At 45.7% G+C, this 18088-nt stretch overlaps 4 protein-coding genes across 4 annotated transcripts; 3 read left to right on the top strand and 1 right to left on the bottom strand.

Moving 5' to 3' along the window:
- Positions 1-3274: 3274 nt before the first annotated feature.
- H6S33_009638 (uncharacterized protein) lies at positions 3275-4408 on the bottom strand (the record flags this gene model as incomplete). The annotated part of the gene is made up of 4 exons (XM_044841056.1): positions 3275-3373; positions 3429-3502; positions 3553-4061; positions 4212-4408. 4 exons carry the CDS (start codon positions 4406-4408, stop codon positions 3275-3277), a joined length of 879 nt encoding a protein of 292 aa, XP_044698453.1.
- Positions 4409-10713: 6305 nt separating this feature from the next.
- On the top strand, positions 10714-11649 carry H6S33_009637 (uncharacterized protein; the record flags this gene model as incomplete). Its single annotated transcript, XM_044841055.1, has 4 exons — positions 10714-10776; positions 10983-11239; positions 11327-11414; positions 11479-11649. The coding sequence occupies 4 exons, from the start codon at positions 10714-10716 to the stop codon at positions 11647-11649; spliced, it is 579 nt and encodes a 192-aa protein (XP_044698452.1).
- Positions 11650-13283: 1634 nt separating this feature from the next.
- On the top strand, positions 13284-16407 carry H6S33_009636 (uncharacterized protein; the record flags this gene model as incomplete). The annotated part of the gene is made up of 11 exons (XM_044841054.1): positions 13284-13303; positions 13376-13401; positions 13530-13568; positions 13628-13733; positions 13786-13919; positions 13982-15149; positions 15206-15499; positions 15571-15708; positions 15779-16004; positions 16069-16238; positions 16308-16407. 11 exons carry the CDS (start codon positions 13284-13286, stop codon positions 16405-16407), a joined length of 2421 nt encoding a protein of 806 aa, XP_044698451.1.
- A 917-nt stretch (positions 16408-17324) lies between these two features.
- H6S33_009635 (uncharacterized protein) lies at positions 17325-18088 on the top strand (the record flags this gene model as incomplete). The annotated part of the gene is made up of 5 exons (XM_044841051.1): positions 17325-17425; positions 17489-17496; positions 17559-17600; positions 17658-17741; positions 17805-18088. 5 exons carry the CDS (start codon positions 17325-17327, stop codon positions 18086-18088), a joined length of 519 nt encoding a protein of 172 aa, XP_044698450.1.

Genomic DNA, 18088 nt, shown 5'->3' with positions numbered 1-18088 from the left:
GTCTGTCTGTCTGTCGGTCTATCCACGGCTCTTGAATCTTCTTCTTCTTCTTTGCTGTCGGTCTCGGAATGCCAGGCTTTGTGTGTCTTGTCTTGTCTTGCCCTGTCTGCTGTGGCTGTGGCTTGTCTGTCCGGCGTCTGTCTGGCTGTCTGTCTGGCTGTCATGGCTGGCTGTCTTGTCTTTGGCTATCCTGTCTTTCGTGCCCTTTTCCTGTTCCTGTCTTGCCCTGTTGTTGTCTTGTCTCGTCTTGCGCAACATGTGCTGTCTAATCGTTTCGTCATGATCATCTCAGCCCTCGGGGCGACAAAGAAAGAACAAAAAAATATGTACATGTACATGTACATGCAGCACCCGATTCCGATTCTATACTTCCCGTCTCTCCCGTCTCTCCCGTCTCTCTCGTCTTTTCTTTCTTTCTGCGTTTTAGATCGATCCTTGCTTGGAATTTCGCCCCCCACTGATTATGGACCTATGTATGTGCTCACTGACGTTTCGCTCGCTGAACCAGCCGCATCATCCACGGGTACGAGAGCGCCTACAACAGCTACAACGAGAACATCGCACTGCTCAACGAGAGCATGGGACTGGAGCTACGGTGAAATGGCAAACGCCCCCGAAAGAGAACGAAAAGATTAGAGGGAATACCTAAAGGAGTGTGTATGCAGCATGTGTGTGTGTGTGTGTGTGTGTGGAATCAATGAGAAGAAGAAGAAGAAGAAGGGTTCCTGTTTCATGGGATCTAAAATGATGCATACAAAAGTTCCAACTGCATACAACCCACATGTAGAGTCCCCATTAGCAATGAGCAATGCAATGAACTGGCCAGGTACGAGATAGGTAGCGATAGGTACCTGTAGGTACAGGTACCTACATATGCAATGATAATGATAGCTATTTCCCGTGCCTGCCCCTCCGAGCTGAAAAAAAAAAAAACCGAGCTGAAGAAGCGCTTCCATGGTAAAGAATCCGTCCATTCCATTCCATCCAATCCAATCCACGCGTGCTGTCCGGGGGGTGGTTTCGTCAACGGTGATGGGTGAGTGGTAGCTACCCGAGCACGTCTGTACCTTTTTTTTTTCTTTCTTGCGTGCGACAGAGAGACAGGCACTCGTACTACCATTCCGCGACTTCCGGCACTTTGTCGACCCAATTGCCACCGCGAGAACGAACAGGTAACTGACTCTGGCTGCGCTGCCGAAATGCGCTTCTTCTTCTCTACCCTACCCTAGCTCGCAGAATAACCCTACCTGCTCCCCTACCCAGTAAGCAAGCAAGCAAGCAAAGTCAGCATGCCGCAGGGTTTGGTTGTGATGTTCTTTGCACTTTTCTAGAGCAACAACAAGGGCAAGGGCAGGGGCAGGGATCCTGTTCTGCTCCGGGTAGGGGATTGTAGGCTAATCTCCGGTAGTGATTGGCAACGAACACGCGCGCCAAGAGTAGTGTTCCGCCGAGTGATGGGCCATGACAGTAGCAACCACAGCAACAACCGCACAGCAACAAGCAATTGCAACGCACCAATTCCAACAATTGCAACATTACCGCCCTCGCTATTACATCGCGCAGCGGCGAAATGCATACGGAGGTCATGACCCCCCGGTTCTAGAGCAGAGCAATGCATCTCCGGTATGTACTTCTAGGTACCTATAATCCGTATCTGTGTATGTATATGCACGCTTGCTTGGCCTTACGATTACAAGTTTGGGTAAAGTTTGGCGCCGCCCCCCCCAATCGATGATGCTAGGTACTCTATCCCAGACTCAACCCCCCCCCGAAATCCATTCCCACGGGATACTCTATATACTTTGTCTGCAGGTTTCAGCCTACACGTCGGTCCGGTCGCACAGGAAGAGCACTCTAATAGGAAAGAAAAAAGAAAAGAAAGCGCGTACCTTTTTTTCTCTGCATGCAGTGCAGGCGGGTGGTGCGAATTACTCTGCTCCCAGGGTGCCTACTCTCCCACCCCCCCACCATTCTAGAGTAGGCTAGCCGCTAGCGAGCGAGTGAGTGGGCTATCGATAGCAGTGGAAGAAAAATTGTATTGGACACGCTTATTTAGATTCTTCACTTTTTTCACACGTTTCAATTTTCACTTTTGGATTGACAAGCTGTTCGCTCATGAAGCGGCATTGAATGATTGGGGGGGGGGGGGAGCTATAGCTAGAATACGAAAATCACCCTCCCCCCCCCCGGTTTCCTCTTCAACGCCCCGCCTTCCCCATGGGGAGCAAACAGTGCATTTTCCAAAACAACCCTTTGCGCCGTCTCCATTTATACCGTCCAGTAGTTGTTACCAGTAGGCAGTAGTACTCGTAATTTCATAGCGTTTGTGAACACAACTGGGTTGCATACCTGCAAAATCCTGCATGAGGCTCCAGATTTTGGTGTATGCAGACCCAGCTATGTTCACAAACGCTATGAAATTACGAGTAGTAGTAGTAGTAGCTGTTGTGATGAATACGACCCGAGTGGCTCGTCTACCATGATGTGTGGGTTTGCAAGATGTAGGTATATATATATATGTGTGTGTGTGTGTGTGTGCACTCTTTCAGGGCGTAATGTGCCCTCATATTCCGCTAGCCTATCACGCATCGTGTCCAGGATATCTAGGAGCCAATTGTGCGTGAGTTGTCGTGAGTACTACATATACTCTAGTTATATCTCAGGTCCATTTGCTGCAGCATTTGGCGTGTACGGATGATCGTCAGACATTAAACTGTGTTTATATTGCAAGTGGCACAGTAAAGCATAAGTCGTAAGATAAATTAAGGTATAGTATAGTCTACATAGATGTGCTTATTGTAAAGAGGAAGAGAAAACCAAGTGTGTCCGCAGTGCCAAAGCCAGCAGAGATTTTTTGAGATCCAGTGAAAAGAAAATCTATGTAGATGATAGTATGAAGAGTAACGCATATGTAAGCGAGGGATATATGTCGCAGTACCGCTAAGCGAGGCACTGTAGAAGGAAAACATGGCAAGCCAAAACGTAAAGGAATGAATGAATATACAAGAAATGAAATAAAAGATCTGAAACACTGTCCCAGACAAAAAGAAGGTCAAAAAGGCCAAAAAAAAACTAAAAAACTGGCCAAGACTACGCCGAAGCCCCTCCGTTACCCCGAAACCACCAAACATATACCAGGAAAAAATATGAAAAAGCCACACACAAGGCTAATGGACTCCATTTACCATTGCCCAGTTTTCAAAACGGGGTAATGAAAAGGCTCGAAAAAAAGAACACTGGAGAACTAAATAAACAAAAGTAAAGACACTTTTGTTTACATGGGTGACCAGGTCATCTTACACCTTCCATCAATCTCAGTGCAACCGAGTGCCTTGAAGAGTTCGAGAGTGCAATCGAGATCATACATGCCATTCTAAGGTTGACATTAGAAAAAGAAATACTGATGTCTAGGATTAAGAATTACTCACACATCCTGGACAAGTATCAACAATGGTTGCAGGAACTTGTTTCCCCGTTGGGCCCGTCATCATAACTTGCTGACCTGCAAAATTGTTAGATATTGGAAGTACAATTTGGAAGGATCTTACTTACCGCACTTAGGGTTCTTGTTAGGGTTTAAACCCGAAGAATAACTCTCCAACATATATAGGTGAGAGGGAGCAACGATGTAATCGCTTTCACCGCTCGTTATACCGCAAGAGCCGAGGCCAGGCGTATAGTACGTCATTTCTCCCGCATACATACCAGAACCAGAACCACTACTGACCGCTGACTCTACAGCCTTTGCGACAGCAGAGGTAGCAGCGGGCTGGGTAGTAGTCGGAACGAATAACGGGGTAAAAGTAGGTATGACGGAGGTTGTGGTTGGAATCTCAATGGTAGTTGAAGGGATTGAGACCGATGTGGAAGAAGTGGTCGGCTCCTGGCTGGTTGTAGATGTTGTGGGCTCTACAGTAGTAGAAGTCGTGGATTCAGCAGTTGAGGTAGTTGAGGTAGATGTAGCCTCGGTGGAGCTGGAGGTGGAGGTAGAATTAGCCTCGGTGGAGGTAGACTCGGTGGTGGTGGTGGTGGCCTCGGTGGAGGTAGATTCGGTTGAGGAGCTAGTAGTCGATTCAGTTGATGAAGACGATAGAGATGATGACGAAAATGAGGAGGTAGATGATGTCGACAGAGTCGACGGAATAGATGAGAGTGGTGTCGATGTTTCGACGACCGCCTCATGAGTAGTAGTAATACTGGAGGGCTCATACCCATATTGCTTTGCGGAGTACGCAGCAGGGTGCTCACTCTTTGCAGGTGGAGCAACCCAAACTACAGCTGTTGATTGAACAACCTTAGTGTAGGTCTCGGTGACAGTGGCAACCTCGACAGCACGCTCCTTGAGGGGAGCAGCCATGACGGCAGACAAAGAGAGGACAAAGCCCAAAGTGGTGGTTGAGAACTTCATGGTGATAATAATAATGATTGATAGTGGTGGTGGTGGTGGTGGTGGCAGTGGTGATAGTGAGTGATAATGCTATTCCTGTGATTTTGCTGTAAGAGCTGTGAAATGGAATCGTCTAGCGATTGCAAATTGTATTGAGTGTTGTCGTGGATAGCAATAAGCTGAGGGAGGGAGTGAATGTTCTATATAGAATAGCAAAGCTCACCAGGGAACGTCGTTTCACGAGCAGAGCAGAAAGGAATGGCTACTCCGAAGCAATGGATGTCTATGATGGATGAGAACGATTGGCGAGCGAGCCAGGAAGCTATTATATAGATTCCGGAGGCGAGAAAGTGAAGGGACGGGACCGACGTGGACCCAATAGACTAAGCGTAGGAGGTGGGGGGGGGGGGGGGGGGGTGCAATGGTGCAATGGGGAAGGAAGGGATGGGGCAGGGGACAGGGTGATCAAATTTTCCAATGCTTCCACTGCAGAGCGGTAAGAAAAGGAACGTGGGTGGGATGAGCGAGAGTAAGAGGCTGAGAGAGGAGGGGATGGGGGACAGACAGGCTGCAGCAAAGAAGAAAAAAAGAAAAAAATTACTACTCGTAGGTAATGAGCAAGGAGTGTGGTTCTGTGTAAACAGAAATGATGTGTGTGATTGGATGTAAAGGAAAAAAAAAGAAGGATTGAGAGAGAAAGTCGAAGAGAGGTACACCCGGGACATGCAGGCAGGGAAGCAGGCAGGCTTTTTACGTGGATCAAACCGCATGTCTGACCGTCTGGCTTGAATTTCCCCTGCAATTCAAACCTTTCCCTTTCTCTTTTGAATTTCATCCTTCTAGTCTCTTGCTACACTAGTTTGCTTGTCCGACAAAGGTTATGATGTACCAGGTGCCTCTAAACAAGGGCTTTTCCCTCGTCCTAGATCTTTGACGTTGACCATCGTTTTGGGTGTGAGCACTTCCAGATTTAGTCAGACTCAGGTACCAAATGGCGCGACAGGGCATTTCTTCTCAGGGGTAATTTAAATACCACACATCCTCGGATGTCTGCTTCGCTTTGCATCACTTGGTGCGCTAACGGGCCTATTGGTGTGGCGCAACAGTGGTTCGGGAAATGGCCATGCTTATTAGTGCCATTTGGTGGTGCTTGGTTAAACCTAAACTTCGCTAGTTGCCCAGGACAACCCCTGACATTACTGTTGCGCCCTAACCCTGGTTTCCTTGTTCTACTCTTCTGCGTGATTTGTGTCTTTGTGCCTGTCCCGCTCCACATCCACCCACCACACCTACTGCACCCACCACACCCAGACCTCCCCCCCCCCCCCCCCCCCCCCCGGCCCAAGCCATGTGCCCCTGTCGCTTAAGCAGCTTGTCAAGCCAATCGTCTCCACATCTCAGGTACCTACAACCACAACCAAGCTGCCATGCCACTACCTAGAGATGCTAGAGTAGAACTGAGCTGTAAATTCCAGGTTAGCCAGTTATCTCGGGGAACCTTTTTAAATTGAATACATGTATGTATTAAACAACAATTAGCGATGTGCGATCCGTGTCCAGAGAAGAAGAAGAAGAAAACAAAACAAAATATATATCCGTCTGGGACTCTAACGTAGCGATTGATTGTAGGTAAATTAAATCGTCCTAGGTCTCCTAAGGCACAAGAAATACATGTATTCTTTGGACCGGCAGTTACATGTAGTCCAGCACTCCTACATGTATGCCCCACTGTAAGTAGGTACTTACATGTATATGTACTCTAGGGTAGCTGTGCACCTACGATACCGTACTCTACGAGTCTACAGGACTGCTCCGCGGCGGATATACAGACAGTAGCTACTAGTGTACCTAACTGAGGCTTGGAGATGGTTTATTGGAGTTTGTTTCGCTGGACAACTGTCACCTCTGAAAACTCGAAAACAACCGCATCGGTGTAGGTAGCCAGCTCCTGCCTGTGCTTTGCGCTCGTCTCTACTGATATTTCTAATGCGCAAAACTTCCAAATACGAGTCTCCTTGCATTCGGGTTTACCTTTACCCGACGATGCGAGCCGGGATATCGCCCACCTAACCCCGGCCCCCTCCCCCCCCCGACTGACGGCAAACTATGATCTTTATTCAAAATTCTACCGTCCTGCGGGTGATCACCACGATAGGACATTTGATAACGAGATGTTTACGCACCATGATCCCGCAAGTTGGAATTCCGAGGCGCATGGAATCGAAATGGATTAGCGAAAACCTAGTGTCAGAAACTCAGGTACCCCGCAGGGCTGCAGAAATATTACTTGTATGTACTCTAGGTACTCTATATACGATGCATTATATAGGGTACGTTTCGTTACCGAGATACATACATACATGTATGTAGTATCAAGTCGTGCAGTAGAGGACTAAGCATAGGTCCCTATGGATACTTAACTCTACTTGACCAAATTTATCTATACAAGTATATGTACTTACTCTAGAAGTCCGTGTACTCGTAGTTTTCTAATGTTTCCGAACTAGACTGAGTCTATATATGGGCGAAAATCGTGCATGACAACCGGATTTTGGTGGTATGCAGACCTAGTCCAGTTCGGAAACGTTAGAAAACTACGAGTATATATCTTTCTCAAGTATGTGCATAGTAAGATACATGCGGGTGAATATACTTACTCTACGAGTCTAGGTACCCGGCCGGTCATAAGTAAATACTTATGCACGTACTTTAATGAGAATGGATAACACAGTAAGTGCTGATGTGCACCTAGAAGCACATACGCAGTCAAATATGTCTTTTGTGTTGTGTGCGCAAGTTTCTGCATCGGCCAGCCTTTTTAGTCTTACTTTTGCATCTTCTCAGTCTAAGATACAATAGCTGAAGCGAATTCGATCCCCAGAATACCAGTAGGATGGGTGCCTCTTTGATAATTGCTTTGTTTGATTGGTACATTCATCGTCCGTCCTCCGTTCGGCGATGTCATCGAGCTACGTCTTTCTTTTTTCACAACTCAAGTATATGTACCTACTCTAGAGTAGAGTAGGCAGTACCCTACTCTACAGCAGCTGAAACTGGACCCAGAGTTGCGTATCGTCAAATCCTACAGGTAGGGTACATCCTGTCTAGATCGAAGACATTGAATTACGCATTGGAATGGAAAGTCTGCTCCATCTTCATTGCGCCGGCAGATAGATAGATGGGATTGGTATTATTGCAATGTTGCGAGTGTTGAGTTGTGCAAATTATGGAATGAAATTTTCGAAAGGCTCGGAACTAGACTACCTATCAGAGTAACCATGGCTCTAGACCAGGGCCCATAGCGACGAGTCCATGTTTCCTTTTTCTTTCTTTCTTTCTGTCTGCAAGTGGGATATCGATTCCCCTTTGGAGATTGATAGTTCAGGAACCACACATCAGGAACACGTACCTTACTGTTTGGTACAGTATGGATCCTATTATGATGCCCTGACGTTTGGCCAAGATTTCGGGGACCAGTCTGGTTGCAATTGAGGTCTTCGCTTCTTGAGCCGAACCTTCCATCTATCGCCACGCGAATAGCCGATCCCGCTTGAGCGAGATGGCAAAACGTTACTTTGACAAACAACCAGACATGTGTACATACATAAATTAGTTTCCATTCCTGATCTTCTCACGCACGCGATTCGTAATATGTACCTACATGTAGCTAACAAGAACTTGGAAGTGAGTAGGTGGTGTCTGTATGTACATATAGATACATGTAGGTACTCGGGGCAGGTAACAAGAACCTGAACATAAAAACGCGCTAGCAGGGGTCAAAGTGGTTGCTACCAGAAAAACGATGTTCAGGTTCTTCATGCCTGCCCCGAGTACATACGGTACATCTATGTGCTCGCCGGGATTGCGGCTGTGGTTCATTGCCAGCAGCTTTCTACAACCGGCAGTCGTGGTATGTACTTATTCGTACCTACAGTACTGATGTTCAGCCAGCGCTTGTCATGATAGATAGCAGGGGTGAAACGATACGAACCAAAACGCATCTTTTTTCTATCTTCATTTTCTCGTTGCCCGATTAGAATGAATAAGACTTCCCAATCGATATCCCACTGCATACGGCACGGTTAGCCAATACTCTGTCTCGACTTCGTTTCGTCCTGGGGTCTTGCAGGTTAATTATATCTACATGTAGGCGCTCCACTCCACTATCTATTGTATCTACATCATAGAGTACCTCTTACTCTAGAGTACTGTGTAGGTATTCTACAATACGTGCTCGTACATTGTGAGGACATGCATACATGTAGGTACGAAGCGTACGGCATGGTCTTGCCACGATATCTATCTCCCCGGTTTCCCTTCCCGCCTTGTGTTGAACGGATCGGATAGACGAACCAGTCTGCAGTTTGCGTGCACCTTCATATCTCTAAAAGCACCCATGCTCTACCTGATAGAGTAGCCAACCTATCCGGCCAGCTTTCTTCCGGCCCCCCATTTACTTCTTCTGAATAGAAAAAGCATTTGGCCCCAATAGAGGTTTTTAGCTGCACCAATTGGATGATAAGGACCTCATGGAGCCCATTAGTTCGAAATGGTGATGCCGAGTAGGCTACACCTTAACGGATCATTGCGTTTTTCTCAAAAATTGTTACATACTTTGAATCTCTTGTGGATGGATATATTTTATATCTCCGGGCACAAACTCTTCTTATTGCGCGCTGGAAGCTGTTTGCTTGTACATCTCCTTCCAGCGTTATCCCCCATCTTCAGACAACTAACATACCGCTGAAAGACCTTTATGTCCTTTGAACTCATAGCACATTACCCAATTTTAAAATACTATCCTCGTTGCTTTAATCCCTGGGTGGATTGTATTTATTTCTTGATGTTTGGCATGCCGGCCGCAGCTTGCAAATAGAAAGTCCCTATCGAGGAACGCTCTTGAAGCACAACATTGCGAGGAGAAAACAATCATGGTTATTAATTATGGAAGGTATAAATATGTAATTTCATATATGCTGATTGCATGAATTCGAAGGTCCTGCACTGTATCAACAAAGTTAGTTTTGCGCTCGATACAACGCGATAGTTTGACCCGATTTACCTCGATTTGCCTCGATCTTCGGCGGAAGAGGGATATCCAACTTGATTGATTGCTTGATTGCTCTCAGTTTTTCAATCTGGGTAACTATGTGTTAGCATAGAGTTATTTCAATAAGAAATTTCTCAAAGGTCATCTCATTGCTATTGGTACATTGTGGATTACAATCAAGGGTTGCCACGTATACTTATGTACTGAGATTGGAATGAAAGACGTTTCTGAAATCGAGGTGCACCTGTACTATCCATACATACATGTGGAGATGTACATCTACTACACAAGAGGTATTACGGAATAACAGAAAATAAAGAAAGAAAGAAGAAACAACCTACTTACAAATCTAAGATGAGGGTTCATGATGGAAGAAAAGGCTGCTGTGATGATAGTAGGAGTATATACTTACTCGGAACCAGTTGAGAGAATGGTCAGCTTATGGTGACCAATAGATTAGGAAGAGATATGAGAAAGCGATTGTAAATTTGCAGGAGAAATGATGAGGTACTCGAGGATCCAGACTGAGTATTTGCCTAAATATCGCAAGGAAATAATAAGTATTGTATCCTACATGTAAGTACTATGTAGATTATGCTTAAATATTCTACAAAAACTCGAGCTCGTTTACTAATTTGAGGGTTAGTATAATATGATGTCTTATTAATGATATATTATCTCGACAGAAGTATCGTGGATATATATTAGCTGATAAGGGCTTGAGATTGGTAAATTATTGGATACATGCCGGGAACTAGTTTGGAAATGACAGTTGAAGAATCGATTGAAGATTTGTCAATGTATTGTATTGGACTCAACTAAATACCACTGAATGCGGGCAGCCTAAACCAGTTTTGGTGATGTTATAAGCTTGGCGGTCGTCAACAGATCCAGCACAGGAAAGCCAAGCTCGTAAACCCTCGACAACTGAGAAAGAAGTTCGTTGCTGCGGCCTCTTGACAACAACCACCACGACACACTCATCTACCATTTACTCTTCACTTCCAGTACTTGAATTCTGCGACGAACACAAACTCTGCAGCCACCGAGTGAGTCCCCCTCCCCAACCACTGTACGAAAAAATCGTGATCCTTAAACAGCGATTGCCAGGTTGCTAGTCTCAAGTTTCCGATTTCTCTTCCGACAGTCTCCATGCCCCACCTTTTTCTTCCCCTAACCACCTTTCATATATTGTCGCGTTGTATTGAGGCTGATCTTATCTCCTGCGTATGAACTTTTAGGATTAGAACTTCTGGATACTAGCAACGCGTTAAATATGGACGAACCAAGCAAGCTCGAAGAACGTATAGATGGTCATGAAGAAGGTGGCGATGAGGAGGTATGGAATATCAGTGACCTTGAACTTTCTCTCTTCTGTTATTTGAGAATAGTCTCTGGATGGACGACCGCTAGATCAGATATCCAAAATCTCAGACTTCCTTCCGACATGCAAATTTTTTATTTTACCCCTTAGCTCAACTTCGGGAGATTTTCACCATCCGGAGTGTTATTGAAAGCTGATGAGTTGGGGTTTCGCATCTATAGGAGGAAATCTCAGCCATGAAAAGAAGGGTTGCAGAGATGGAAGCCGAAGCCGCGAAGCTACGGGAAATGCAAGCGACATTAGACAAAGAGAATAATGATCTACGTGAGGACAAAGAGGATATCGACGCGCGAAGCATTTTCGTTGGAAATGTGGATTATGGAGCTAGTCCAGAGGAAATTCAGGCACACTTTCAGAGTTGCGGGTCCATCAATAGAGTTACAATTTTGTTGGATAAATTTACAGGGCATCCGAAAGGGTATGTTTTGTTAATCAAGCCTTCCTACACCTTCTCTATTCCGCTCTAAGTGCAAAAGATGCTAACCGTATATAAATAAATCATTAGGTATGCTTATGTTGAGTTCACAGAGCCCAGTTTGGTGGCACAAGCATTGGTTCTCAATGAAAGTGTCTTCCGTGGCCGTTCGCTCAAGGTAGGCCAATACCCTCTTCTACCTGCAGTGCTTTGGTGTTATAGAGTACTTACGCTCGCCTTAGGTTGTTCCCAAGCGTACAAATCTTCCTGGAATGAATCGTGGACGGGGTCGTGGGAGGGGTGCGCCAGGAGGGAGAGGTGGGTTTCCTCCTGCGTACCGCGGTGGGTATGCACCCCGCGGTAGTTACAGAGGCGGATACAGGGCGAGGGGCAGAGGATATGCGCCTTACTAGATGTGTTCTTTTAAAAAAAAGCCTCGGATTAGCTCGATCGTGTGAACGCGTCCATTGAGTCTTTTTTTTCCCCCTCTCTCTCTCTTTCTCTCTTTCTCTCTCTCCCTCTTTCTCTCTCTCTATTTTTTTCTTTCTGCAGCAACAGCAGTATGATAATGGCTAGTATGCTGCAAGGATCTATTCTTTCATTCAGATGAAATGAGTACCGACGGGGGAGAATCAAAAAGCGGAAGAAATGGCACGGGCCGGGTGTGGAGATTTCGAACAACCAATTTTCTTTCCTTTTCTCTCTCTCTCTCTTCGTTTGCATTTACCTTTCATTGATATTTGAACTTTGTATAATATTGTTTCGTTATCGCATGAACCGCTTGATTGGTCTTGGAAAGTCTGTATTCGCGTTACCGGCACCAGTACAGGAGATATAAGAGTGGGAAGAGAGGGGCAGTGGATGCTATTCCTGGGACGTTGTGATCAAATAGATCAGGGTAGAATATTAACTGGGAGTATACGAAGGCAGGAAATCTGGGGCGAGAGAAAACTGGTAGAGCAAGTCAAGGGAAGCGGTGACGTTTGTAGTAGCAGTGTAATAAAAGGCCGTGGGATTACAGGTAGGTGAAGGTATTGCTGTGGTTATGGGAGAAGCTGTTATCTATAAGTACATGTACTTACATGAAGTACATGTGTTCGTGGGAAGATGTGATATTGGTGGATGTACATGCAGAGGGTCTGCGCACACATGGCGGGGTCATGTATCAGTTCGTGAGTTATGTGTAAGAAGGATATGGGATATTGATGCGGGATGCGGGATGTGGGATGCGGGATGTGGGATGAGGGATGAGGGGAGAGCGGAGAGAGCAGGAAAGTCAAGAGGACCCTGGCACACTCAGAGGGGCTGAGAACGAGGCGAGTGAAGTCAAGACGCCACATAGTAAACTCTCTCTGCGAGGTCCTCGCGCGTTCTGCCTGCATACATTGGCACTGGATCTTAGAACCTCTCCACAAACAACTTTCTTCACATCAAATAACAACAGCAAAAGTGATAGAGGAAGAAGGATAAAAAGAAGGAAGAAGAAGAAGAAGAGGAAGAAGCAGCAGCGGCAACAGAAGCGACAGGCTCCGGATAAAGATTCGTGTTATTGGGGCCTTCACCATCTCCTCTACCATCACCATAAGCAATATCGTCGCTATTGCGATCAGTCCTCTCTCCTCCTCCTCTTCTGCTTCATCTCATATCTCTACCTCCTATCTTCTCATCATTTTTCTCCCTATCACAGCCTTACTTGATTTCTTTATTGTGCTTGGTAAGGCTTACGATTTGGCTATACGCTTTTCTCCTTGTCGTGTTTGCTAGCCTATTAGTGAGACGTTTCGCTTTGCGTTGCGTTCATTACTGCCACAGCCGCTTCCTAACGCTCTCTTTGGAGCTTACGGGCGAAGCACTGCCACTCTCTTGACGTATACCTGCAAGCATACAAGTGACCCAGCCTCGTTGACTGCAACCTCCGTTTTGTCTTTCTCCACCTCCAACTTCTCTCTCTTCTTAGCTTGTGCCTGCCCTCTTTTCTCGTTCGAATAAGCGTCTCCTGAGTTATCTACTGTCAACAAGCGAGTATCATTATACAACATATAGAACAATGACTGATGGTGGGCCTGCGTACGTTGAACTCGCTCCTCGAATTGTTCAAACAAACGGTGTCAGCAAACCTGATAACTAATTTATCTTCAGGAGTCCGCGGAAGATTCGAATAACAGGTGCGTTCCCAACAATCACAGCTTATTCCCATTCCCCGCCATTCCCCGCCATCTCCGCTCTCTAACCCACTTGCTCTTTCCCTAAGAGCAAGAGAAAAATAAGGCGGCTGTTAACGTGTCTCGAGTAGTCATCGCCGCGGATGGTCTTTATAAAAGAGATGTCTTCAGTAGGTTCCTAACTTTTACCGGAAGAAATAGCGGGGGTGGGGCGTTAACTGGGCACCAGGATTTCCCGATCCGTTTGCTGTTGTCACCGTTGATGGAGAGCAGACTCGTTCAACTGCAGTGATAAAGAAAACTTTAAATCCATACTGGAATGAGTCGTTTGATCTGTATGGTCGTCCTTGGCGTAGCTTGGATATTCTGCTTACGGATAACATACAGACAAGTTTCCGAGTCATCAATAGTAGCCGTACAGATATTTGATCACAGAAAATGGAAAAAGAAAGACCAAGGATTTCTCGGCGTAATCAATATCAAGGTTGGGAATGTATTAGATATCGGGCTGGGTGGAGAAGGTATGTCGGCGTTTACTCGCAAGTTTCTGCGAAAACGCAACTGACATGACTCGCAATTTCAGAAATGCTCACTCGAGATTTGAAGAAATCGAACGAAAATGTCATGGTTCATGGAAAGCTAATAGTCAATCTCACCACCAACATCGACACCCCCATCAGGGCACCAAACCAAACCACTGCGGTTCGACCGACTTTGCCTGTGCCAGGGGGCTCGAATAATGGACAGTCTTCTCCAGCTGGGGGATCGGTATATAACTCAGATTTGGGTCGGCAATCAGCAGTCTCTGTGGCCAGCCCAGCACCCCAAAGGGCGCCGTCACAGACGCAAGCAAACGGAGCACCAACGACAGCACAGCTTGCTGCACCCAATGGGACCGCAAGAAACATGAGTTCGTTTGAGGACAATCAGGGACGACTACCTGCTGGCTGGGAAAGACGACAGGATAACTTGGGAAGAACGTATTATGTTGATCACAATACTCGAACAACCACTTGGAACAGGCCTTCCACCACATACAATGAAACAGATCAACGAGCTGCCATGCAACAAAACACTGATCTTGAGAGAACGAGGCATCAGAATCGAATGCTACCAGAGGATAGAACTGGTGCAAGTTCTCCCACCCCATCAGCATCACAATCACAAGAAACACACTCGAATAATACTAGTCAGGTATCAATGATGGCGACAGGGGCCACTACAGCTGGAACTGGTGAACTTCCTCCAGGTTGGGAACAAAGACACACACCAGAGGGGAGGGCCTATTTTGTTGATCACAATACCCGCACGACAACATGGGTAGACCCTAGGAGACAACAGTATATTCGTATGTATGGGAACAATGCAGGTGCACAAAGTATTCAACAACAACCGGTCTCCCAGTTGGGACCTTTACCAAGCGGATGGGAGATGAGATTGACCAATACGGCAAGGGTATATTTTGTCGACCATAACACTAAGACAACTACATGGGATGATCCTCGACTTCCTTCTTCCTTAGATCAGAACGTACCACAATACAAGCGCGATTTCAGGCGGAAGCTCATTTATTTTCGCTCACAGCCTGCGCTCCGTATCTTGTCTGGCCAATGTCATATCAAAGTCCGCAGAAACCATATTTTTGAAGATTCTTATGCCCAAATCATGCGCCAATCCCCCGCTGATCTCCAAAAGCGGTTAATGGTCAAGTTTGATGGAGAGGACGGATTAGACTATGGTGGTTTATCTAGGTAATTCCGTTATTGTTTAGGACATTCCCAGCGATCTGTTGACCAATTGTTACTAGGGAGTTTTTCTTCCTCCTTTCTCATGAGATGTTTAATCCATTTTATTGCCTATTTGAATATTCAGCCCACGACAATTACACCCTTCAAATCAACCCCCATTCTGGAATCAATCCGGAACATCTTGCCTACTTCAAATTCATCGGGCGCGTGGTTGGCCTAGCAATTTTCCACAGGCGCTTTCTGGATGCTTTTTTCATTGGTGCCTTCTACAAGATGATTCTAAGGAAAAAAGTGGTCTTGGCGGATATGGAGGGTGTCGATGCAGATTTTCATAGGAACTTAACATGGATGTTGTATGTTATTGCATAATCTTCCCCCTGTGTTGGTTTTAAAAAGTAGGGGACTAATATAGCGCTATAAACAGGGAAAATGACATCACAGATATTCTAGACTTGACATTTTCTACAGAAGATAGTCGATTCGGAGAAACCGTAACGATTGACTTGAAACCTGGCGGTAGTGATATCGAAGTCACGAATGATAATAAACGTGAATACGTTGAGTATGTTGGCCTTTTAAACTCCGTGCATGGATTCATTGAGTATTACATGCTAAAACCTGTGACTATCTAGTCTTGTCACAGAATGGCGTATTGAAAAACGAGTTAAGGAACAGTTTGATAATTTTGTTGAGGGATTTCATGAGCTCATTCCGGCAGATCTTGTCGGCGTTTTTGATGAGAGAGAGCTGGAGTTGTTGATCGGAGGTATCGCAGATATCGACGTCGAGGACTGGAAGAAGCATACAGACTATAGAGGTTACACCGAGAGCGACGACGTAATCGTTAATTTCTGGAAGGCAAGTTGTTGATCTACCACTTTGATCCCGCTTGCTTATCTCGTGCGCTAACGGCTTACAACAGTGTGTTCGAAGCTGGGATGCTGAACAAAAGTCGAGACTTCTTCAATTCACCACAGGTACATCGCGTATACCTGTCAATGGGTTCAAGGACTTGCAAGGCAGTGATGGACCACGTCGGTTCACTATTGAGAAGGCAGGGGAAATCCAGCAATTGCCGAAGTCTCATACATGGTAAGCTGTCCAAGTCTCACTCCGTGGCATTGGAACATAAACTAACAACGAGCCTCTTGCTCTTTCCAGTTTCAATCGATTAGATTTGCCCCCATACAAGAGTTATGATGTTCTCAACCAGAAACTATCGTTGGCAGTTGAAGAAACTATGGGATTTGGGCAAGAATAAAATATTGGAGGCCTTGAATTCTATTTTCATAATCTCTTCTTAAGGCTTCTTGTTTCCTTTTTTCTTTCATTTTATCCTTTGCTTGCATTCTTGGAGGTGTGTGATAATTGGTATGGTGGTCTGGTCTATTCCTTGTGCGAGCAGCTTGGACTTATGTTTCTTCTCCCAACATTGAAATCAAAACTGGGAGGGAACCTTCAGCATTATTTTATCATCCTTGATATGTGATCAAATTCGTTGGGGGATCTGAGAAGCAGCTTGCTCGTATAGATGAGCTCTTGTAGTAGTATTTGGATTTGAATTTGTATGTGGAATCTGGAAGGAAAGAAGAAGCTGGGATTGATATAATCCAACGGCGTTGCAATATCAATAAGGGGTTATTTTTCATTGCAATTAAGAACATCCTTAATAGCTTTCTCTGGCTTCGCTCGAGACTTTAGATGAGCCTTCGGGTAAGCGGTGTTATTTATTTCCCCTTGCTTGATCACCACAACAAGGTGTTTTCCCGATGTTGGATTTAGGTCAAACTGTGATTGATCCTGCATGCCTAGATTTGTCTCAACCCATCTCCACAATCAGACTACCCCAGACGATATGTACGATTTGATTGGGTGGAACGCGGGTAAATTCTCTTGGCAGGGAACTCGGTCCCTGCAGGGGCTAGTGGACGGCTTTGGCAACCCCAACTTCGAGATATGCATACTCTCCAAAATAAGAATCTCGTAATAGGGTAAATTTACATACCTGACGAGCACCATATATTTTGCCTCCCCCCCCCCCTTTCCTTCACATCTGCCCTCTTCACTTTTCATCCACTGTCGCTACGCGTTAAATTCAAATTCAAATTTTCTTTTTAGTTTCTGTTACTCTCAATCCTCACTCTCCTACCTAATACCTTAATTCCAGCACACAACAATATGCATCCCACCCGAGTACTTCTTGCCATCGCTACTTTCGGTGGATACGTCGCGGCTCAGTCTTCCCAATGGACCGTGGATCAAAGCTGTGATGCTGCCAAGTAAGTACTTTGTCCATCTCACTATCGGATGTAGTTCGAGTTCTAATTAAACCTCGTGATTAGTATTGTCGGTACGTGAAGACTAGCTGATTTCCTCGAACTTTGTCGAAAAATAAAACTAATTAGTGGACAGAGGCTTGCATTAACCTCATTTCGCCTAGAATCACTGCTTGCAGTATGTTTTCCAATAACACACCTCATGAAAGTATATGATATTAATGTTTTTTTTTAGCCAAAAATGGAAATGATTATGAATGTCTTTGCCTTCAATACACAGATTTGGCAACATGCTATAACAACTGCCCTAGTGACCCGAGTAAGTCGTGACATTGTCTACCACCTTTATTTGATATGTGCTTGGCTAATATCTGCCTAACAGCTGCCTCGTCCATTAAGAACACCATAATCTCGTACTGCGGTGCCTACTCTGCAACAGCCAGTACTAGTTCGGTTGCCACTGCCACCGGATCTTCCACCGGAACTTCCATCGGAACTTCCGCTGGTTCCGGCGCGACTGCTACCACAACTGGGGGCGGTTCTTCCGGAACTCCGACCTCCTCCTCAGCCACAAGCACCTCAACAAATTCTGGTACTGTTATCACCCCCGGCTATAGCTATGGAGCTATTGCTGGTCTCCTGGCTTTCGCTGGCGCTTTGTTGTAG

The sequence above is a fragment of the Morchella sextelata genome (genome assembly GCF_020137385.1).
Source record: "Morchella sextelata strain SCLS chromosome Unknown scls_3, whole genome shotgun sequence".
Taxonomy (NCBI): domain Eukaryota; kingdom Fungi; phylum Ascomycota; class Pezizomycetes; order Pezizales; family Morchellaceae; genus Morchella; species Morchella sextelata.
This window is presented reverse-complemented; position numbering and strand designations above follow the sequence as displayed.